Source organism: Labrus bergylta, chromosome 16 (assembly GCF_963930695.1).
Source record: "Labrus bergylta chromosome 16, fLabBer1.1, whole genome shotgun sequence".
NCBI lineage: Eukaryota > Metazoa > Chordata > Actinopteri > Labriformes > Labridae > Labrus > Labrus bergylta.
The window spans coordinates 13,700,404-13,725,503 of record NC_089210.1 but is presented as its reverse complement, the minus strand read 5'-3'; the positions used below and the strand labels follow the sequence as shown (position 1 = coordinate 13,725,503).

At 38.0% G+C, this 25,100-nt stretch overlaps 1 protein-coding gene across 5 annotated transcripts; it reads right to left on the bottom strand.

Moving 5' to 3' along the window:
- Window positions 1-494: 494 nt before the first annotated feature.
- LOC109997545 (uncharacterized) lies at window positions 495-23,620 on the bottom strand. 5 transcript variants are annotated; one of them, XM_020652060.3, is made up of 13 exons: window positions 23,365-23,614; window positions 15,214-15,280; window positions 8,388-8,450; window positions 7,910-7,957; window positions 7,592-7,805; window positions 6,630-6,641; window positions 5,917-5,955; window positions 5,399-5,596; window positions 4,228-4,266; window positions 3,432-3,532; window positions 2,806-2,865; window positions 2,167-2,226; window positions 495-1,509 (listed from the first exon to the last, which is right to left on the bottom strand). In XM_020652060.3, exons 2-13 carry the CDS (start codon window positions 15,250-15,252, stop codon window positions 1,468-1,470), a joined length of 915 nt encoding a protein of 304 aa, XP_020507716.1. In that variant the 5' UTR covers window positions 15,253-15,280; window positions 23,365-23,614; the 3' UTR covers window positions 495-1,467. The 5 variants fall into 5 exon arrangements, with proteins under 5 accessions (XP_020507716.1, XP_020507717.1, XP_065821006.1 ...); XM_020652061.3 differs by lacking the exon at window positions 23,365-23,614 and adding an exon at window positions 20,099-20,180; XM_065964934.1 differs by lacking the exon at window positions 5,399-5,596 and having other exon boundaries at window positions 23,365-23,620.
- Between the last annotated feature and the right edge of the window lie 1,480 nt (window positions 23,621-25,100).

Genomic DNA, 25,100 nt, shown 5'->3' with positions numbered 1-25,100 from the left:
AAAAAAACAACTTTACCTCATGTTTTCCACCCCTTATTCATCTCTGCTCTTCATGCATTATAATTAACACCATAATGATAACACTTTGCCCCCCCCCTCCTGTGGACAGGATTTTTTGAAAGGCATCTTCTTTTTGTGCAGGTACAGGACAATTCAAGTTGAAACAAAGCTTCTTTTATTCATATTTTTTGTCTTAACAATTGAGCTAATTGGAGTTTGAGAGAGGGTGCCATTAGTGAATAATGCAGACAGATTTTACTGTCAACTCTGTGGTGTTTTAACATCTTGTACTGATGTGGTTGTACAGCACACAACAGAACTGTTTTGGTTCTGTCTACATGACATCCTGAGCATTTAGCTGCTAATGACACTGATATAACACAACTTTGTTAGCTTGAGAGTTTGCTAGCAGAGCTGAGTTGGCTGAAGCAACATAATGTTTCACACAGAGTGCTTCATAGAAAACTGTCAACAGAAAATGATTCCTCACAAAGTCATTTTTAACAAGCGTTAAATGTTTTTTTATTACAAAATATGTTCTTTACAATAACAAAAAGAAACATTGACCAGTAGTTATGAGCTATCAAAACATAAAAATGAAAATTTACAGAGTGAATTGCTGCAGAATTCTTCAACCTAACTTTGCCCTGACTTTTCCTGCAAGCCTCATTACTAGTGTCAGACTCTGTTCTTCACTCAACACCTTGGATTTCAGTAGCATCTTTTTTTTGCATCATATCTTGCCTCCATCTCCCCCATCTATAAATAAAGTTATTATTATTATTATCTCACTTAAAATCTCAAACCACTGAGCTGTATCTCAACCAAGTGCCTCTAGGGCAGCTATTTTCATCCTTCAGTCTATACGGTATAATTCATATTAAGCAGTATGACATACACATAAATCCTTACTGTGTGTATAAAACCAGCGACTGTGACAATTCCTTTTCGGTCTGTGACAAACACAAATCAAATGGACTATTTAAACACCATGAAGGCTTAGAATCACACTTTATGCATGCAAAAAGCTTAGCTTAATATGCGTACCAATTTTGTTGAGTGTACGTGAAAAAACCCTTTATGGGGAGGCCATTTTGAAAATTTCAAGGGGGCGCCACTGAGCCATTTTGCGAACTCCGTTTACGAAGCCACCAAAATACCAAATTTTTTACCAGACCTGATGGCCGTGGAAAGTTTGGTGAGTTTTCGGGCACATTCAGGCCTTCAAAAGTGGCCGCAAAGTGGCGGAAGAAAAATAAGGAGGATAAAAATAATAATCACTAGGGTTTCAAGAGGGTCCTAAAAATGAAGTTACTCTATGATTATTCACTAGCACATCAAATGCTGTGTTGCAGCTCTAAGGCAGGTACATATATTATTTTATATTATTAGACTAGAATATAAATGGACATATAAGCAGTTATTTACTGTATTAAATATGGTGTAGGTCTTCTGTAAATGAAGCGTTCATGGGTTAGAGAATTCCAAAGGTACGTTTTCACAGCTTATCTGAGGGAGAGAGAGAGAGAGAGAGAGAGAGAGAGAGAGAGAGAGACAGAGAGAGAGATCAGTCAAATTCAGGTTCATTGACAACTACAGTAGGTTTACACATACAAGTATTTTGTTTGGTGTTTTGGTGCAAAATAATGAACTAGAGAATCTTGTTAACAGCAAAAAAAAACAAAAAAAAACAGTGAATCATTATTAATAAGTGAAATGAAAAAGAGCTGCACAGTTTACAGTTTGTATCCACTGCCTTTCCTGCAGATATGTGAGGTGTGTTTTGTGCATGTTGCTTAGCATCCTCATTGTGAATACATCTTTATGAGCATCATAAAGTTTTTTGGCCAAAAAAGTCCCCCTGAAATGCTTTCTAACAGGAAGCTTTTCTGCCTGCATTGCATTTAACATCCTGTTGAGACTGTACTGTTTGCAGGTGCAAATAAGTGCACTAACCTTTTAACAAACAAGTCCCCGTCGGTAGGGCAAAACCTCCAAAACACCCTCCAAATGAGATATAGCCTATTTTGCAATACTCCGGGTAAACATTGCATTCAACATGAAACCCCGAACACAACAGTGCACACAGGCCCTGCTAAAAGGAGCCTTTTGTTTGTAAGTCTCTAATCACTTTTACCCAAATGATTCACCAAGATTTATTTTTACCTGCATTAAATGTGACATCTCTACATCTTGTTCATTTGTAGAAGGCATCTGCGCGCTTGACTGCAAGATATAAAAATGTGGGACATATACATTAAAGAAAGGACAGTTTATTTTTATGGCATCTTTCATACAGAAGAATTCAAAGAGCCACATATGTATATATACACACACATAAAAATGTCCCTTTTTGTATGGATTTGTTTGAATATTTGTATGTACGTCAAGTGACGTCCATTTATATTAAAAGTGATCCATTACAGAGGATATTTTAGAAATCAAGCTTGTTTTTGATAAAATTATGAGATGTTCAAATTTCACTGTGCCATAATATACTTTTCAATCAACATGGGAAAATAGACCTCTTTTTTTTGTTAATAATCAATTGCCGTTAATCTGAATTATTGAAATGACATGGCTGAAGGACAGCACCCAGATATTTTCAGCTTCACCCCCCACCTTCTAAATCCAAATGTCAAAGTTTCAGTTATTTTAAATCCTCAGCAGATACAAAGCAGAAAGAAAGGCGAGCTGGAGTATATCAACATCAATGGAGACAAAAACAAGGACGTCCAGACTTCCAAATAATAGTGTGATACACAAAATCATTTCACAAGAACTGAAAAATACTAGCAAAATTACCATCATATCAGTCATTGGATGAACTCCTACTAGAGTCAGATTTGCTTCATTTGTTAGAGTCTGAAAAAAGGGAGAAAAACATTACCTGTGTTGATTTTAGTCCGGGTTATGTGTTTATCTTCTTATTTTTTTAATATCATAGTTTTCACTAAGTTTGTAATATGATGTTCTGCTGACGGCAGACTTGTCCATGACCGTGATAGCCTGGGTATGTTGAACTCGGTAGAATAAGCCCCTGCTCCAGCTTGTCTTCTCAGCGCATAGCTGTGACGAGTGACGTCAGAGTGGCATGCATTCTAACCTGGCTGTTCAGACTGAGGTCACATTGCAAAAGATCCAAACTGTATCCAATTTAGATCCACAAATGAAAGTAGCCCAAATCTGATTTGAAAAGATCAGATTCCATGTGATTTGGACTGTTCACACTGCCATAAAAAGATTCAGGTGACATTTACCTGCAGTGTGAACACAGCCTAACACTCGTTTGTTCCAGACACACATAATAATAATAAACCTGACTGAATATCCTCAGCTTTCATGTTACTTGTCCTCACTGTGTTCCTGCCTACACACTTAAAGACAGGCTGCTTAACTGGTTATCAATTTGGTACAACCAACACACTTACCACTGGTCGCCTTTGTTGCCGCATGTACAGGTAAACAGCCACTGGCACGACCACATTGAGGATCATTGACACCACTAAAAATATCTTCAGTGATAAGGTTTCTGCCATAGAAAAGATGACAGATAACCAACATGAATACAATTTTAGGTAACACTTTATTTGAAGGGGTAAGCATAAGACTGACATGACACCTGTCATTAACATGAAGGAAGCCTTTATATGTATGAATGTATATGAATGTTGTCATTCAGTCAATTAAATCATCTTCAATGCAAAGTCGACATTGTTTAGGATATCTTTGTCATGACGACTTGACATATCTTCTATAAACTCTTCAGGAATAAAAATAAATTCAAACTAAATTGTATGGTTAATGTTGTTCTTTTAGGACATCAGTAAACAAATTAATATAAATAATTAGTGTCAATTTATCACAAATGTTATATCAATACACTTTATAGGTACTGTTTGTACTCTTGGTTTCATTATTTACAGACACAAAGTATTAGTTGTATCTTTTCTTGAAGTTTTGTACATTTTGATCAGATATGATTGTGACTGAACTCGTGAAAACAAGAGGAGCCCCGCTGAAAAGTCATCGGCAAATTTAACTATTTTGATCTAGTATCCAAGAACTAAAAGCAAACTTTTTTTAATCCCATAAAAGTGCGGATATAAATATGTACACACACAATTTCTGCATTTTTGGACTGTTGTTAAAAAAGATATATTTTAAAAATACAAAAACAATGCTTCATGCAGTTCAAGATGTCACCAGTATTAAGTAAACACGTACCTGTTTCACCGATGTGTTTTTCACTCTGTGAGTTTGTGCCTTCAAAGATAAAAAGAATTACATACATCACTTTATTGAAATGGTAAATGGACTTGAGCTTCTTTTCTGGTCTTCTGACTACTCGAAGCACTTTTTACACCACAGGTCACACCTACCCATTCCCACCCATTCCCACCCTGATGTCAGACGCTGCTATGTAAAGTGTCCATCAGTAAAGGTAAGCCCATTCATACACATTCACATGCCGCAGATGTAGCAGCGGGAGCAGTTTGTGGTAACGTGTCTTGCCCAAGGACACATCGAACATGTGGCCGCAGGTGCTGGGGATCGAACCCCAAAACATCCGGTTGAGAAGCGACCACCTCTACCACTGTTACTATTAATCCTATCAGCCCATATTTATGCATATATATGTACCTATGTATTTTAGATTGTTTGATATTCTTTACTAATCCACAAGTGGAAATTCGGGGTTTACTCTCTGTTATTTTCTAGACTTGCTTCTCACACACTCAGGCCTGAATCACACACATGCATTAGTGGAGAGATGTCAGAGTGGGGCTGCTACACAGTGCTACGCAGGGAACGCACCAGAGCGGTTGGAGGTTGGGGGCACCTCTGCAGTGCTTGAGAAGTGATCTGGCACCTCTCCAGCTACCAGACCAACTTCCATATATCGGGACTTGAACTCCTGTTACCAACACAAGTCCCAACGACTGAGCTACTGCCGCCCTATGTATGTATGTATGTATGTATCTATCTGCAATGTAGCATTGTGTGTATATATATATATATATATATATATATATACACATACATGCCGTTTAGGATATTATGATATATAAATGACAACCTGAAACCTTGAATGTAAGGAACGATAAACTGAATATGTTGAATGAAACTCTACATATATTGAGTTCAAGTCAGAAAATATTCAACGAAACTCTGAATACATTCAAGTCTAATGAAGTACAATTGCAGCTAGTAGATTTTGTGCGGTCCCTCTTATAGTGGCACTTCTTGCAGCTACGTTTGTGTAGAATAATAATACACCTCAAAAAACACAAGACGTCAGTTATCATTACATATCTATTCAGACTTTCTTTTGAAATATTCAGAGTTTAATTCAATATAGACTTTAATTGAATATTTATTTGAATTGTTATCCTACCATGAATGCCCTGTGGGACTGCTGTTGTTGTTGTTTTTGTTGTTGTTGTTGTTGTTGTTGTTGTTGTTGGAGGTCTCATAACTGTTGTTCTTTCTAGCAGTGTATTGGTTGGTGGTGTTGTTGTAGTTTCTGTAGTTTTTGGTGGTATTATTGTAGGTTCTGTTGTTGTTGGTGATGGTGGTGGAAATGTTGTCTGACCTGAAACAGCAATCATGTAGTCATTCAATCAGCCTACACTGTGGGTATGTTCATTTCAAAAGCAAAAGAAAATTGGTATGCTATGAAATAGGAATGGAAAAACAGATGTGATTAATAACATATTGGTCAAATCCATTAAGGGTTAATTACTTTGTTGTGAGCAATACATACACAAAACACAGATTAAGCAGGCAACAATAATAACAATCATGGTTCTCCAAGTGTATCTCTCAGTACATTTGGAGCATGAAAGTGGGTGGGAAGATGAGGAACATGATTGCAATTTCAGCAGACACTGTGAAGTTGAAGATGTGACTTACCGGCAAACTTTATTTGTTTATAGATAGGGCAGACGACATCTAAAAAAATTACATGAAAATGATGTCAACAAAGGTCATGCAATGTAAATTAAATTTCTAAATAACTCATACAAAAAGTGAGAACAGTATGTATACACGCACACTGTTAGTACGTATTTTCATGGATTCATTCATCTTAATAATTTTGTGGTCATACCTTTAAATTGTGTCAACCATCTCACAGTAATTCTACTTTTGGGTCTGTGAAGCTGTAACCTTATATGGTGAAACATGTAAATTGTAGCAGATCTATGTTTGGATAGGAGCCAACCATATGTTGTCAACAACTGTTTGCTAGACAAAGAGTCTACATCGGTTACGTATACAAATCAGTGTCATGTCATCTTTATTGTTTTAAAGTGATGTATCCAAAGAGAAAGGAATTTGTGGGCTGTACCTTCTAGCAGAATATAAGCCACACTGTGTGATGAAGACTTGGCCACTTTGCCAATGATTGTCAATGATTGTGAGATCTTGGTCAGCATGGGTCAGCGATGGTCTGCACTTTTTCAGCCATGTGTGTTGTGTTTCTGTGTTGTCTGACCATGGCTGAATAAATCTAAGATGATCCACAGTCTGTTTCACGATTTCATCATTGTTCATCTACTACAGAAATAACCCCCACCTAACACACACACACACACACACACACCACCACCAACAATGACACTCACCGTATTCGCAGCCTGTGATGGAAAAAGGAAAGAGAAGCAAGTTTTACTAATTTACAGTTTGACATTAACTTTGTCATGCAGCTTTAGTGATTATTTTACTGTTTGTGATTCATCAATTTCATTCCAATAAAGCAACAATTTAATAATTAAATATCATGAAAAGAAAGTCAACTATGTTGAATCTTAAGTAAATTTAACTTTGAAATACTTTTTTTGTTTTTTGTGTACAATAGTAGCTTTCAAAGTAGACTAACCATGACTTAAATGTCTCGACAAAGACTCAGGTTGTATTTTACATGCATCAGTCAGTACGCCTACATGACCTCTATTAATAATTATAATAATTTATTAATCCTGCTAGGGACACTGATAGATGAAAGTAAAAATGACTTTCACTATATGACATACAGCCAGTTGGCAGCTTGTTCACTTTATTGGTAAGTATGTGACATAGGTCAACAGGAAAAAGTTCCAATAGTTAATGGCTGAAACGGGGCATATCGCCATCTACCATAGAAGAGTCAGACATACTTCCATCGATAAATCAATTCTCCCCGCCGCATACTGGGAAAATGACAACAGTACAACTAAAAGGACTAATCAAGCTCTAACTTTAAGTTGACTGAACAGAGCATGTAAATGTACTGACTGTAACCCACAGAATGGCAGTGTAAATACAGCTGGGATAAAGTCAGGAGATATATTTGGAAAGATTTTCACGGAACTTAGGGTTTTGAAAATGGTACAGACCAACTAACATCTGTCTCTTAACGGTCTCTGATTTCCACTTTTTAAGGAGGAAAAAGTAATTACTTAATTCTATTCTTGTGCATTTCGTTGCGGTTGTGTCAAAATACATGCATTACAATGAGTAAGGGGGACATTTTTTTGTTGTCAAGCCAATTGGATCAAATAGTTGTTGACCAGTACAGTAAACCCACCAAAACGTGTCAGAGCATTACCTATGTGACTCAAGTTTACTGCATGAAGATTGGCAGCCTTGGCCGTCAAGCACAGGAAGTGATGGTAAGTGACATTATGGGAAAAATCCCCTTTGCACTTTTCAGTGATGCTGGGTTCATCCGGCACTTTATCCCGAAAGCACAAAAATAGGGGATTTAATGGGCATTCCGTTTTTTCCATGCACGCTCTTTCTATAGTACACTCCATTATATCCTGTATTGGGAAAAGCACACGTGTAAACAAGTTAGCCCAGTTACTTCTCCTCAAAATGAACACAGAATTTACAAAGAATCTCAACAGATGTTTCAAAAGGTTACCTTGGGATCCTTTGTTTTCACAAGTGGGATGTCTGGCCTTTCTACGCTCTAAAAGTGAAACAGAGAGAAATACAAAATGAAGATATAAAAACTGTGATCTACGTCTAAGGGTTGATTAAAAAAACCCAATAATTGATTAAAGGATTAAAAAGTTCTCATAAATAAATAAAAAATCTGAATAGAAGCATTTAGAAAACTTGTATTCTCTTTATTCTCATCTATGTTATTTGATATTGTCATATTTGTAAGTTTTTAGAGCAGAGGCTTCACTAATACCTAATATTAAAATGTGATGGTTATTTTATGAGCTACTTTTAGAGATCACATTTGTTGATGGTGACAAAATAAAATAAAAACAGAAGAACTTTAAACTTTTGCTGCAAATAGTAAAAATTATCAAACAAACAAAAGATTAATAAGAAACATTATGACATGTATACATACATACATATATATATATATATATATATATATTTACCAAATTGTTCTTGCTGAAATATATTACGTTGCAGCCAAACGACTGAACAATCCTCAGGGACACCTAGCAGACAAAAGAGAAAAAGAAGAATTACAGGTCTTAAGAAGCATTGCAAACACATGATAAAGACTTGTATTTTATTTAATATGAATCGACTGAGGCAAATATTTGTTTGGACACGACGACGCAATGAGTGCAGCCGTCGTCATCCCTCTGACCCGCTCTTTTTTATTTAATTTAATTTATTTTTTTCCATTCATTTATTTTTTATTTATTTGAAAAATATAACAACAAAAAAACAAGCAACCCACATAAAAAAATAATAAAATAAAAAATAAAAACCCACACACACAAACACAAACCAAAACAAAAAAGTGACACACACATCACCAATGACATAACCATGATTTACTTTCAGTTTTTGCAACCAAAATAATGTTTACATACATCCCCTTTTCATTATATATTTTATTAAATTAAGATATCCCCACAGTTTCCCTTGCCAACCTGTATCTAAACATCCTCCATCACGTGTTGCCATGGAAACCATCTGTCAAGGAATTTTGCATTTTGCAGTTTTATTTTGAAAGTTATCTTTTCCATTATGTAAATTCCTTTGACAAGTAATTTCCAAGACTCGTGGGTTGGGGGGTCTCTCTTAAGCCAGTTCAATGTTATTGCCTTCTTGACTGCTACAAGAAGTATGTGTAATAAATAAATCTTATTTCTACTTTTCATGGTTTCTGGGACAGCCCTGAGGATGGCCAGTAGAGGGACCCTTGGTAGGTGGAGGTTAAATATTCCCTCAAGAGAATCAAAAATCTGTCTCCAAAAGTTTTCTAGGAGAGGACAGTCAAGTCAAGTCAAGTCAAGTCAACTTTATTTATATAGCACATTTATAACAGCCGAGGCGGACCAAAGTGCTGTACAGTAAATCAGGCAAAATACAATGCATCCAAAACATAATAAAAACATGTAAAAGCAAAAATTAAGAGTGAATTAAAACACAAAACAATATTAAAAGTTCTAATAGACACTGCTGCTGGGATAAAACATTCAACTAGAGGTAAAAGCCAAGGAAAAGAAATGGGTTTTTAAAAGTGACTTAAACTGCTCAGTTGTGGCAGCAGATCTTATTTTAAATGGTAATCTGTTCCAAAGTGTCAGAGCTGCAACAGAAAAGGCTCGATCGCCCCTAGTTTTGAGCCTTGTTTTGGGCACGTCCAAGAGCAGCTGGTTGGAGGACCTTAGTGCTCTGGATAGAGCATGAACATGTAGTAGTTCACTTAGGTAGTGAGGTGTTGAGCCATTTAATGATTTAAAAGCCAGAAGTAAAATTTTAAAATCAATCCTGCAGCGAACAGGAACCCAGTGGAGAGAACGGAGCACAGGGGTTATGTGGTCCCTGTTTTTTGTGCCTGTTAGGAGGCGAGCAGCCGCATTTTGGACAAGCTGCAGGCGTTGGATGGATGACTGGTCCAAGCCCACATATAGTAAGTTGCAGTAGTCCAGGCGAGATGTTATGAATGCATTAATTACTATTTCTAGATCATTGGCAGGGAGGTATGATTTTATTTTGGCTATAAGTCTGAGCTGGTAAAAATTAGATCTCACAACAGTGGATATCTGTTTGCCAAATTTAAAAACATGATCAAAGTGCACACCAAGACTCTTTACAGATTTTTTCATATTAACAGCAAGAGGACCAAACGTTTCTACAGCACCAGGTTCTCCAAATACAATGACCTCTGTCTTATTGGGATTGAGTTTGAGGAAGTTTAGGGTCATCCAGGTTTCAATGTCTTTAAGGCAGTCGAGTAAGGGTTGTGGTGAACTCTTGCATTTCAAAGGCATGTAGACCTGTACATCGTCAGCAAAAAAGTGGAAAGATATATTGTATTTTGCAAAAATTGATCCCAGTGGTAGCATATATAATGAGAACAGGATTGGGCCTAACACAGACCCTTGTGGGACACCACACGTAAGTGGGGCTGTCTCTGATGAATAGTCCCCTAGGTGGACAGAGAAGGTCCTATCAGACAGGTATGACTGAAACCACTTGAGTGCTGTGTTTTTTATTCCTACGCAGTTTTCTAAACGTGATAAAAGAATTGTGTGGTCTATGGTGTCAAAAGCAGCTGATGAGTCTAAAAGTACTAAAATGGCAGAATCCCCAGAGTCGACAGTTAAAATCAGATCCTTAAAAATTCTTAAAAGAGCAGTTTCAGTGCTATGGCAGGGTTTAAAACCAGACTGGAACCTTTCATGCAAGTCATGTGTAGCTAGATAGGTTTGGAGCTGTGTCAGAATGGCCTTTTCTAGGATTTTTGACAGGAAAGGGAGTTTTGAAATGGGCCTAAAGTTAGAGAGAACAGAGGGATTGAGATTTGGATTTTTTTTAGCAGAGGTTGCACGGCAGCTTGTTTGAAGGCAGCTGGAACACAACCAGATACAAGACAGGTGTTTATCAATGTATGAATTGAGGTGCCAACTGTATCAAATATTTTCTTAAGGAGACGAGAGGGGATGCTATCTAAGGGGCAGTTAGTGGGCCGAAGATGGTGAACAATCTCAGATAGACAGGACATTGAAATGGGCTCTAGCTGGTCCAAAACAGCTAGGCACATAGGAGGAACAGACGGGTCAGGTTTAGTGGGTGTGATTAGGGAGGATCTAAGGACTGATATTTTTTCTACAAAAAAATTAAGAAAAGCGTTACAGAGAGTAGAGGAGGGTGCAGCAGAATTATTGTCACATGGATTTATAAGAGAATGAATTACGCTAAACAATATCTGTGGTTTATGGCAGTTATTTGAAACCATATTTGAAATGAACACCGTTTTTGCAGTTTTAACAGCTTGTTGATAGCTCAAAAGGCAAGTTTGTAATATTTCGAATGACACACGAAGCTTGTCCTTTTTCCTCCATCTCTCAGCCTGCCGACAGGCACGTCAGAGAGCGCGGGTAGTGTCATTTAACCACGGTTCAGTGGCTGCTCTGTTGCGTTTTGTCTTCAACGGAGGCACATAACCCAAAATGTTTGAGCAGGTTGAGTTAAAGAGAGTTATATGCTCCTCAGCACTTAAAACTCGAGCAGGAGCATCCATGTTGTAGAGTGCAGATTCTTTAAACACAGCAGAGAACTGTTCCGGAGTGTTACACATTATTGCGCGGCGGCGGCGCACGGGGGGGGGACAAGGTTTCTCTGTTGAGCACGGGGCCGTTACAGTGAACAAAACAGGCAAATGGTCCGATAAACAAGCATGACAGATTTCGTTTATGACAACACAAACACCATAGGACAGCACAAGGTCTAATGTGTGCCCCTTTTCGTGTGTGGGACCCGTCACCGACTGTGCGAAGTTAAAGGAGTTGAGTAAATTCATGATGTCTTTACCCGTAGAGTTATTTTCACAGCACACATGTATATTAAAGTCCCCACAAATTAAAATAGAGTCATAATCCAGCACGATACCCGCTAGAAAGTCAGCAAACTCATGTATGAAATGTTTGTTGTATTTCGGTGCACGGTACACTACCGCGCAGAGCACGGGAGAGGAGAGGTTTAATTCAAAGAGCTGCAACTCAAAGCTTGAGTATGAGACCGGTCTATTCAAGCGACACTGAAAAGCGGATTTCATTACAGTAGCTAGCCCTCCACCTCGACCAGAAGTACGAGGAGAGCTGAAAATTGTACAATCAGGAGGGAGAAACTCTGAGAAGGATGTGGACTCACCAACTTGTAGCCAGGTCTCCATCAGGAACATAAAATCCAGCTCATGGGATGTGGAAAAATTAATCAGCACAATCCCACAGTCCCAAAATATTTGAGCAAAGTTAACAGATTCTTTTCCACAATTCCTCCAACAGAAACTTGATTGAGTTGGGTCTATTTTTGAAAGGATGTAGGGTGTGCAAAGAGTTGTTTTTGACCATCTCCCCAGAAATTCTTCCATCGTTTTACTTTCAGTGAGCCAATGGTATTTGAATACACTTCTCAATCTTAAACCACCTTGTATCAACACTGTGCCTGACGTGAGGAAGTTCCCACCCTCCTTGTTGTTTGGACAGCTGTAAAACTTGCCAGATATAACTTTACCTGCCAAACAAACCTTGAAATGAGGCGATCTACAATTGTAAACATATTTTTTGGTGGTATAAGAGGCAGGGTTGAAATAGAAATAACAGCCGAGGTAAAACATTCATCTTAATAGTCTCTATTCTACCTGAGAGAGTAATTTGATTTAATTTAATTTAATTTTTTTGTCTTCTACTCCACCGAGCTCTGAGTGTGTTATAGAAGGGCTTCAGCCCCAGCCGGGGCAAAACACCACACACAATAACAACAGTAAAATGCTCTACATGATTGATTAGTTGTTTTATTTATCTGCTTTTAATCATGCTTGTGCAGTTTTTGCCCTGCAACACAGCAATACACCAGTAAGTTTCGGCCAATGAGTGAGACTCATATTATTAGGGCTTTTGTTTGAGATAAATACTTGATAGTCCGTGTGTTGTCATAATTTACAGTCAGAAAATATTGAGTTGGAGTTGAGAAATGATGTCAGTGACAAGTTGGACTACCAAATGGAACTATTGTGCTTCTGTTCTGAAACCCATAATCTTGTAACCTGCCAAAAATCCCTCATTTATTAGCTGTTAATGGAGACTGGGTCCTATGTGAAAAATAAAATGAAGGTCAATTCCCTCAAGACAACAATAAGGAAGGTTTATCATTTTATACTTCCATACTTTTTTATAAATAAAAATAAAAAAGTGAGTGTAATGTGTTTGTACAAGAGGGGAAAACATTAAGGGGCAGTAAAAGGCAGTGAGGTACATGTAAGACAACACGGTGGGATAATTTTTTACACACATCCATGATCAATGTAGCTCCCACCCTATTTTTTGCATTACACATAATACACACAGACCTGACAATTTCTATGATAATAATAATAATAATAATAACTTTATTTGTATAGCACCTTTTAAAAACACAGGTTTACAAAGTGCTTTGACAAACAAGAACAAAGCAAACTAAACCAAACACAGAAGAACATTAACAACAGCAAGAACATAACAAATGCAAAATACTAAAAATAATTAAATACAATTCAACAGAAAAGAACCCATAGTGCACGATACACAACAGACATACAGCTGCAAGAAAAAGTATGTGAACCCTTTGGAATTTCTTTGTTTTCTGCACAAGTTGGCCATAAAATGTGTTCTGATCTTCATCTAAGTCTCAACAATAGACAAACACAGTCTGCTTAAACTAATACCACACAAATAATTATATGTTTTCATGTTTTTGTTGAACACAACATGTAAACAGTCACAGTGCAGGGTGGAAAAAGTATGTGAGCCCCTAGGCTAATGACTTCTCACAGAGCTAATTGGAGTCAGGAGTCAGCCAACCTGCAGTCCAATCAATGAGACGAGATTGGAGGTGTTGGTTAAAGCTGCCCTGCCCTATAAAAAACACACTCCAGTTTTGAGTTTGCTACTCTCAAGAAGCATTGCCTGATGTGAACCATGCCTCGCACAAAAGAGCTCTCAGAAGACCTACGATTAAGAATTGTTGACTTGCATAAAGCTGGAAAGGGTTACTAAAGAATCTCTAGAAGCCTCGATGTTCATCAGTCCACGGTAAGACAAATTGTCTATAATTGGAGAAAGTTCAGCACTGTTGCTACTCTCCCTAGAAGTCCGTCCTGTGAAGAGGACTGCAAGAGCATGAGGTGAAGAAGAATCCTAGAGTGTTAGCTAAAGACTTACACAAATCTCTGGCACATGCTAACATCTCTGTTGACGAATCTACGATATGTAGAACACTAAACAAGGATGGAGTTCCTGGGGAGGACACCACAGAGAAAGCCACTGCTGTCTAAAAAAACATTGCTGCATGTTTGAAGTTTGCAAAAGAGCACCAGGATGTTCCACAGCACTACTGGCAAAACATCCTGTGGACAGATGAAACCAAAGTTGAGTTCTTTGGAAGGAACACACAACATTATGTGTGGAGGAAAAAAAGGCACAGCACACCAACTTTCAAAACCTCATCCCAACTGTGAAGTATGGTGGCGGGGGCATCATGGTTTGGGGCTGCTTTGCTGCATCAGGGCCTGGACAGATTGCGATCATCGACGGAAAAGTGAATTCTCAAGTTTATCAAGACATTTTGCAGGAAAACCTAAGGCCATCTGTCCACCAATTGAAGCTCAACAGAAGATGGGTGATGCAACAGGACAACGACCCAAAGCACAGAAGTAAATCAACAACAGAATGGCTTCAACAGAAGAAAATACGGCTTCATAGAGTGGCCAGTAAGAGTTCTGACTCAACCGATAGTGATCAACAGTTATTAAATCAAGGGTTCACATACTTTTTTCCACCCTGCACTGTGACTGTTTACATGTTGTGTTTTCAATAAAAACATGAAAACATATAATTGTTTGTGTGGTATTCGTTTAAGCAGACTGTGTTTGTCAATTGTTGAGACTTGGATGAAGATCAGAACACATTTTATGGCCAATTTATGCAGAAAACTATGAAATTCCAAAGGGTTCACATACTTTTTCTTGCAACTGTATATAACCCGACCGTCACAAGAACCATGATACATGTGTCTACACGACTGCATATCCACAAAACACCAGTCTTTACAGACACTCATGCGCATACACCCATGTTCACTCTCACCTTGGATACTCTGTGCACAGCCACACCCACACACACACCCACACCCACACACACACACAGCCACACGTATATGGAAGTTGTGTATTTGTAAATGGATCCCTTTGTGCAAAATACTTACAGTGACAAATATGTATGTCACGAATCTCTGTGATGTCATGCTGCCTCAGTCACCATGCAGACTCACACTAGGAGAGAAGAAGCACAGGACAACACAAAGGCATATTATTGGTCAATCAATGGGTGTGTTGTAAGGGCTGTCATCTGCCACACACACCGACGATCTGATTCAATATGCTAACTATTAAAGACAATATGATGGTTTGTCAGTGGGACAAAACAACAGACATTTTTCAACAAGAGTCTAAATGTGTGTAAAATACAGGCATCGTCATAAAATATGTTTTGTAACAACACAATTAACCAGAACATTTATTTTAAAGCATTAGATGCCAGCTGAATGATCAACAAGCATTGACAGTGTACATTTGATGCGTGCAAAATAAGTCAGGATTTGTTTTGTGTTTGGGCTGTGCGGGTCTGAGGAAGCCACAGAGGAAACGCGTTGTTCACTCACATACAAGTTACAGCAAAGTACATTTCAGTGTGCCACAGATTATTGATCTATTTTTAAATTGTATGTTCCTGCAACCGAGCACACCTGAGAACGTACACTAGGTAGGCTGTGCACGGGGTACCCCGCCGGTCATTTATGTCATGATTTGTCGTTTTAATGTTATGCACCATCTCAGTACAACAATGGAGTTAGCAGCAGCTACGACAGTAATAAAAAGACTACATAGCTAGCTTAATTTTTCCCACGTTGGTTTGACGTGTAGCAAAAGCAATTCATCAGTTTGGAGACACAGTAGAACATAGAGTAGAGATGTAAGTCCAGTCTATAGCCTCCTCAGTGCTGTTTCATTGTTGTTTTTCATTTCACTTCATGACAATAATATATATATATATTTTTTTATATGTAACTACCTCTCTTATCTTATTTTCACAATAATGGATAAAACATTAAAATTGTATTTGTTTCTTAGAAAGCATCTTGAGACCCTCTCCGGTGTGTTTGTGTGAGAGAGAGAGAGAGAGAGAGAGAGAGAGAGAGAGAGAGAGAGAGAGAGAGGAGAGAGAGAGAGAAGAGAGAGAGAGAGAGAGAGAGAGAGAGAGAGAGAGAGAGTGAGAGAGAGAGGAGAGAGAGAGAGAGAGAGAGAGAGAGAGAGAGAGAGAGAGAGAGAGAGAGAGAGAGAGAGAGAGAATGTGGAAAATCCCTGGAGTTAAAATGGCATTATAATTCCCCCGCATGCAACTGAAGAAAGAAACATGTGAACACTTCAAAACTATTGGAGAATACAAAACACTGAATCTATCCGACAGAGACCCTCCTTGTTACCCCTCAAATCTATAGCACTTCCTGTTAAAGCAAAAAAAGCCGACACTGAGTACAAAACAAGGAAGCAATGGCAAAATAAACAAAGTATTCAGAAACCAAGTGAAAGTCACCTACTTCCTAACTTTGGGAGGACAATTGATGGATCGCCAACCCTTAACCTGGCATCAGGTCAATTTTTACTGTAATGAAATCATGAAAACCAGAAATATGTCCATAATATTTTATCACTGGTATATGTTGAGTTTAATTTGAGACATAATTGACTGTAATCGTTTTTGTATCCTACAGTTTGGCCCTCTGGCAGTGAGAATGAAAGGAATGTGGTCTTTGCTGTGTTGCCCATCCCTGCTTTAGATATTTGACTCAAGAGCACACTCACTCTCTCTCTCTCTCTCTCTCTGAGTTGGCATTCAAATAAGCAGTGAGTACAGTATGTTATTATTCTTTTCTCTAGTCCCTCAATCAAACAACTTTTATATGCGAGGGATGTAAACATGCTATAGATACGGCTCAGAAAGCTCGGAAAACATCACAGACAGCGGGACTCGGGTGTCACAGTCATTGTAGACAGTCATGACTCACAGAGATATTTACAGAGGATATACTTGATTTCTATTACATTTAAATATGAAAAATCGCATATTCTTCCTTTAGGATTAGGTACAAGTGCAGCAGTATACTTCTTAGATGAAACGTCATCAAAGTTTGTACTCTGCTCTAAAAACGGAGAAATACAAGGATATCAAGTAACATAGACACAAAGAAAAGTTTTGTTCACGCTTCTTCGGTCAGTTTTTGTATTCATGACTACGTTTTAATCTTTAATCAATAACTGTTTCTGTGATTCTTACAAATAAAATGCACAATTAACATTTATGATGTCTTCTTTTTGTCACTTTTAGAGAAAAATATGCCAGACATCCCAACAAAGGATCCCAAGGTAACCTTTCGATCTGGGTTAGGGTGTCCACTGACTAACTGCACGTCCATAATTCCTTTGAACACAATAGCCCACACTGCGCACAAAAGGAAACACTGTCAAAATAAACAAAGTTTTCATTAAGAAAGTGAAATTCACATTCTTCTTCCCACACTGGATTTAGAAATTGTACACAAGCCGAGCCCCTTCACACTCTCTAGCTCGCTGATTTCATACACTGCTATGACCTATGTAGATACCTGCCTTGATACCATTGCAGGTATCTACCAGTTGCCATCTTGTTTCAGCATGAAGGCACAAGACAAGACAGCCCTAAACTCGCCTCACCTCGGCAGGCACACACCTCCTTTCATATAATACTGAGATTTGGTTTACAGTGAGTGAGTCACCCTCTTTTTATATACGAACGACAGGACCAGACAAAACATGATAAAGTGACAACAGAGCTCAATAAAAATGAGAACAGCCCTTAGAAAAAAAAAAAAACAATAGAAAATAACCCATTATGTAAGAATAAGACAAATAAAACAAAGATAAAAAATATACCATTAATTATGTGAGTAAAGATCAGACAGAAATTAGCCATCAGTAAAAACAAGATTAAATGTGTACACCAATTGGGGGTGTCACATTTAATCTTGCTACCATTCAGCTAGCAAGGCGTCAGGTTAATGAAAGTATGGCCATGTAGCTTTAAAGCTGCAAACTGCTCTGTATTTATTCTTTTAATAGCCTTAAAGGCAGGGTTGGTCATTTTCTCCAGATACACTTTTTAAGATTTTGGTTGAAATTGTCTTTAGGTCCTGACAGAAATTAATAACTCACGTGCTCTGTAAAAAAAGGGCAGAAGAAAATCTGTCATCTGTAGCAGTTGTAAGCCTGTAAAAACTTTCACCAATGTCTGCCACAAGGTGCCAATCAGATGAACCAATCTTGACTCCCTGTCTCCCTGCTCGTTCTCTACCCCTTTTGTGCACTAGCCCACACTCAAGAGTGCATATAAGGGAGGGGGATGGCTTTTGAGGGAGCACAGAGGGGAGGGGGTGGGTGTAGACAAAGCACTGAGGGAATGCTATTTTCAAAATCATGCTAGTTTTTGAAAATGAATAACCCTGCCTTTAATTCAACCAGTGCCATGTGCATTAAAGAGTCTACTTCCTCTAATGTCAAAAGTAAAAGTTCGCAAATATTATGACAGAATTTTTTTTATTTTGCACTGTTGGTACCAAAATAAATGATGTCTTCATATCTGCCAAACATTCTTTAAAAAAAATGTTTCTAGATGGATGAGTTTAAGAGATATGAATTGTTTTTGAAACCTGTTTCTTTCTACAAAACACCTCAGTGTAAGAGTATTTATATCCCATACTGTCACAGTTTGCTGCATGCATTCACAAGTTGAATACTTCTGATTGAAAAATGCTCAATCAGATTGCTGTGATGCAATTCCCCACAAGGTATTCTGCTTGTGTTTATCTGTGATGTCGAGTGTGTGTGATAGTGAGTAAAGCCCGACAAATTAATCGGCCAGCCGATAATAATGGGCCGATTTTAGCATATCCAGTGACTATCGGTATCGGCTACTTTTATCGCAAATATGTGCCAATATTTTAAGATTTATTCCCCAGTCAAACAGCATTTCATTTGAGTATGATTGTATCACACTAGCAGTTCTCTTTCACCAGCAGAGGGCGCTATATGGATCGCAACAAGCATATCAACAAGCGCTGATGCACGTACTGTACATGCACAGTTACTTTCCAGTTGAGTACCTATCTTTTCTTCATTATATATATTTTCCACAAGTGTTTGACAACTGCATTTGAGGGATCAACACAATAAATGTGTATATCTATTAGGGGTGTAACGGTACACAAAAATGTTGGTTTGGTACGGTTCCAAGTTTTGAAACTTCGCTTCGGTACATTTTCGGTACAGCAAAGGGACCTGATGCAACACTTTTTCTTTCTTTATTAGGAACATTTAGAATTTCCCTTTTACAAATTGGGCTAAGTGCAGCATCGACAGTTCAGACTTGTACACCTGCTCAGGTTACTTTTTAATAACATTTTAAATTAAACATTGTAAAAAAAAAAAATAATAATAACAATAAACTTATGCTGCATCCTTCAACCAAAAGAGTCTCCAATAAATAAAATATGTGAATTAAACAAAATATTTTAGAATGAAATTAAGTAATTAATATAGCCTATATGTAAAAATGTTTATTTTTAATTACAATGACACCTTTTAGTTTATTAAGCCAACAGTTTTTTAAATTCCCTTTGAGCACATAATAAAACTAATCACATCTGGGACTGTATAGTTTCATTGCAGAACTATTAATATTTCCCTCTGTTGAAATAAGAACTTTAACGGCATTTGTTGTGGCTTTGGCCCGTTCAGAATTACTAGCAGAAGGTTTTCTGTTGTGGAGGGAGGGTGTTCATTCTGTTATGCTCCCACACAGAGATGTTTCCTCCTCCCCTTTCACTCAGCAGTGCAGCTGGAGCGGTGATCTCATCGCTGAGAACGAAAGCGAAACTTAAAAGAGTCGGTCCGTAAAAAGAACTCCATCCCGGTTATATGCAACTGTCCAAACCGACAGGGCTCGAGGAACTAGTAATCCGCACAGTTTATGTTTGACATTTTTAACAATTTACTTACTAAAAGTTGTGTCCCATATCCGCGGCTGCAGCCTTCCTTCACACTGAGGTGTGCTCCCGCTTTACGGTCCGTGTGGGACCACAGATTAAAGAACTTCTGTTCCGCGCGGAATTTATCTGTATCAAGATTTTTCTCTCCTAATATCGATATCGGACCCAAAAATCCCATATCAGTCGGGCCCTAATAGAGAGTGAGAGTTCTTGTCGGTGTGTATTTCAGCCATGCATACAGTATGTAACAACTAAAATACTAACCTACGTCTAATGACAATTCTGAATGCTCTGTCCCTAGTTAACTCTTACAGTGTGAGCTGTAACACAACTTCTAGACAATCATACAGACAGTGTACGTACGCCATCCCCCACAGAAAGAGGACATCTTTTTTTTAAAGGGATTAACCTGAAATAAAACTTGTGTTACTAAGCTTTATTAATATAGAAATGATACTAGTATTAATATTGATCACTGCCTTTTTTTGTTGCGGCTCAACGCAGTAAGAAGACAGTAAGTGTATTCTATACCTCTTCAAACCATGTGATGTGCTTTAAATGGCCATCATCTTTTGTAATAGAGAGTCTATAAGTCATGCTATGGACAGCTCCTAGTGCTGAAATAAGTAGGTTATAGCCTTAGGTTGAATTACTTTTTCTTTTCCCTGAATAGCAATGAGTCTGTGATTCCAAACTAACCAGCTGAAAGGGATTAACTTTAACTGGCATGGCTGCAAGTAAACCATTCAAAGATTTGAAAGACCAAAGCTTAACACTATGGTGAACTTTAATGTAGTAATCAATTTGTTTTTGCTCAGTGTAAAATGCTCATTATCAAAAGGTTTGATCAGTATTCAATAGCAGACGATGCTAAGAAATGGCCATCAGTATTAACTTATCCCAATTAAACACATTCACCCGCGGCTGGGTTAGCATTTGGAGCTATTTGGGGTTCAGTGTCTTGTCCAGTGGCTTCAGGATCTAGGGATCGAACCCACGGGTTGAAAGATGACCGACTCTATTTCTAAGTCACAGCAACTGAGACATGTTAAGGTAACTTTATTTGTACCGGTAGGTAGATCTGGTTTACAGTGAGTAAACTGCATTTAACACATTCCTAAAAGCTAAACATTCTACCAAAGGGAAAATGGTGAAGTATTTCAATTGGTGTATGATTTACTGTTTGAGAACTACACAGGTATATCAATCTAAATGTCGAAGTTGTGACAAACAACAATAAGGCTGAAACTGTATGATCATTTTTCATTATAGCCGTTTTCACATATGCACTCCAGATAATATCTAGATATTTACAGGAGGACTTCTCCGGAGATTCTCCTGACCTAGCCGTTCACATATGCTCCTCACAGCGGGGGACTTTCCCTGTCAGAGGGGAGGGGTTTCCTGACGTATTTCCTGACGTGACGTAAAAGGACACTTTAGGCAGTCACTGTTCCGGAGAATCTCTGGAGTATATTCGGTCGCGTTCAGACATCAGCCTAAATCCCCTCCAGGCAGCCAAATCTCCGGAGTTTTTCAGGAGATTTCCATATGTGTGAAAAGGGTAATAGATCATCTTGATGATGGCACTCCAATGTGATCACATCTTCAGATGATGTGTAATGTCTGAGCAGTACTCCAACAGCAGCCAGGGGTGTTTAATAGAAGAGGAAAAGCATCAAAGGCTCCCATTTTTTTCCAATTTTCTGGTAGTACATCCGAGTATTTAAACATTGAATGTGGAGTCCCACAAGGCTCGGTTTTGGGGCCTATAAACTCTATAATTTGTACATTAATGACATATGTGAAGTTTCGAAGTTACTGCAGTTTGTTTTATTTGCTGAAAATTAAATAGTCAAATTAAAAGCATGGTTTGATGAAAATAAGTTATCCTTAAATTTGAATAAAACTAAGTTTATGATTATTGCAAACCAAGGAAAGGATGAAAACATTTTGTTGTCTATAGATGGAGTTAATATTGAAAGAGTGTCTGAATTTTGTTTTTTGGGTGTGATCATGGATGACAAGTTAACGTGGAAATCACTTATAGCTCATGTTATAAAAAAAGTGTCCAAGAATATCTTTGTTTGTAAGGTACTGAGGATTTTGTATTGTTCACTTATTTTGCTTTATTTTAGCTATTGTGTTGAAGTGTGGGGTAACACTTACATCACAAACATTAATCTGTTATTTATCTTACAGAAAAGAGCGGTAAGAATCATTCATAAAGTCCACTATAGAGAGCACACCACAACGGGCTGTTTTTAAGATCAGGTTTATTGAAACTGAAAGATTTAGTTGAGTTACAGACACTTGTAGTTATGTTTAGAGTAAGGAGTAAAGTATTACCAGATAGTTTACAAAAGATGTTTGTTTTTAGCTCAGAAGATGAAGAGCATAGGAGAAAATTTAATTTTAAGCATCAGTTTGGTCAACTTTAAAACAGAAGTGTATTTCTGTCATTGGAAATTAAATTGTGGAATTCTTTAAATAATGATTTGAAGGGCTGTGTTCAGATATTTCAGTTTAAGAAAATGTACAAGAACAAAGTTGTCAGACTGTATGAAATTGGCAATTAGTGTGTTTCGTGTGTGTTTTCCTTCTAATTTCTGAGGAAGTGAAGACTGAATTGTCAGATTTGTTTTATGTAGGCATGGTATTCAATCATTGATTGTAATTGGATAGACCATCCAGACATTTGCTTTTTGAGTAAGGGGGCAGGCAAAACAAGATTTCTTCTTCTTTTTTTTCTATTTTGTGTTTTGACATGGATGGAACAAATAAAAAAAATGAAATGAAGTGTAACGTTTTGCCCTTTTTTTATATGTAGGCCTAATCTGTTAGAGCCCACGTGTATTTGATCAGAAGGCCTACTGTTTATTTTCAGTTTCCAATTACAACAATAGGTGCTGTGAAAATCCCAATGTTCAGTCAAAATTAGGAACAAAAAAGGTTCAAATCACATTCAAAAGAAAGCATCGGTAAAGCAGTTGAAACCCGCCAAGTTTTCATCATACACTGATTTCATGAATGCATCCGTTCATCAGCATTCAGTTACTATGCAAGTCATCCAAACGATCTAATTACATCCAGCTGCGCCGTCTACCAACACTGTGGCAGCTGCACAAACAATCTCAGTCACATTACGTATTTCGGTGTAGCTCTCCTTTACTATGAACGACTTTTGTCCCCGTAGTAAGAAGTCAGACCCTCTGATGACCAGCCATGAGAGTAGGCTACCTGTGGGTTAATAAGAATAATAATTGTGAAGCTTACCGTGATTTAGTGGTGGTGCTCTGTTCTGCTCGAGCTCTGCAACCATTCTCCCTCTGAGCTAACACTAACACTCTGTGCTTTCACTTTTGAACCTTACAACCAGCAACCAGTCTGTCCTCGCCTGACATCATTCGGAATTTCCAGAAGACGGGTTACCTCCCGACAAACTGCCATTCAAAGCCACTTTGCACTATCCTCATACCTCTGCCGAGACCAAGTGGAAAGTTTGGGACTTAAAAAAACTGATTAAAGGCAGAAGGCGGACTAAAAGACATCTCAACTGGGCGGATCTTATGTGTCTTATCTTATCACTGAGCTGTGTAGGTTCAAAGGCTTATGTCTTCCATGTCTACTACTCAATCTATATTATGAAATCAAACGCTGATTAACAGTAGGCTAACTTAAATCTACTTTAAGAATTTAAGAAAGAAAATGAATTGCAATTATACAGCAAGGCTTATTGAGCTCTATATTTGTAAGAAAAAGTAGATTTCAAAATCGTCTTACAACTATGGAAGCTCCAAGTAGACCATCCATAGCCTACATTTTATTTCACCTTATTTCACCTATCCTTTTCTCGTGATAACTGGTTAATCTCAAGAGATGGAGAAACTACTCATTAGCACAGTGAAAACAAGCGCCGTTATCCAGAGATAACAAATAAGCCTCTTAAGAAACAAACAATATGCTACTCATCATCACGGGACATTGAGTAAAAATAAAATAAATGGATATGCTTCCGTACAAAAATCATGCAGCTTGACTTCTGTCAAAACTATGCTATAGCCTATTTGATAAATAACTGATCGATTTTCACCAGATGGAAAATTGATAGACTTTTCTGGTATGCCTATGTCAAAGCTGGACCATGCCGAGTCCATAAATAGCCTAACCCTCAAAGACTTGACAAGGCCTTCAGGCAACAAACCTCTTGTTTTTGGCATTTCACGGACCATTTAACTTTTCTGTGTATTTAAAAAATATATAATATTGCAAAATATGTCTCTAGCCATTAACATAAGGGGCTACAGTGGGTTTCATATTTTATCTGAGAGTGAAGCATAAACTTTTCGAGACAGTTTGCACTCAGCACCAAAAATAATTTTCATGATTAAAGGAGCAATATGGAACTCTGACTCCTAGCATTCAAAGTGAGAGAGCTGTCTCGCTGCAACGCCGCCCCCTCCTTCCTAGAGTCGACTGCATGTAGGTCACCATGTCGCAGACACTGAAGTTTTTTTCCGCTTCTTGTGGACCAGCTCTGCATCGGTCTTGAAACCTTTCTGCGCTAACCTCTCTCCATTTTTCAAAAGCATCACCGATATTTATCCTAGCTTTATCACGTTTCTACATTGTCGAGCTTTTTAGAAAAATGCACAGGCTTTTTAGGTCGAGCAGAATCTGTTAGCCTATAGCCTATCTGAACCAGTTCGCTTGCCCGCTTCAATCGCTGCAACACCTGTTGGTTTGCCATTTGCCCGGCAAACTAAGAGGCGTCCACAACGTTCACGGGGGTATGCCTTAAACCGCCTACATTCTCTGGTCAAAACAAAAACAAACCGCTCTGCACTGGAATCGAAACTTAGAAGGAGGACATGCTGGCTGCTGTGTTGTTGACAGCCAGCACTTTTAGGACATTTCCTTAATGTCTGCTGATATAGTAATGTCCTTTTACCATGCAGGAGATATCTTATAAAGGACCTTTAAACTGAAATAACTTCATAAATTAAAAAAAA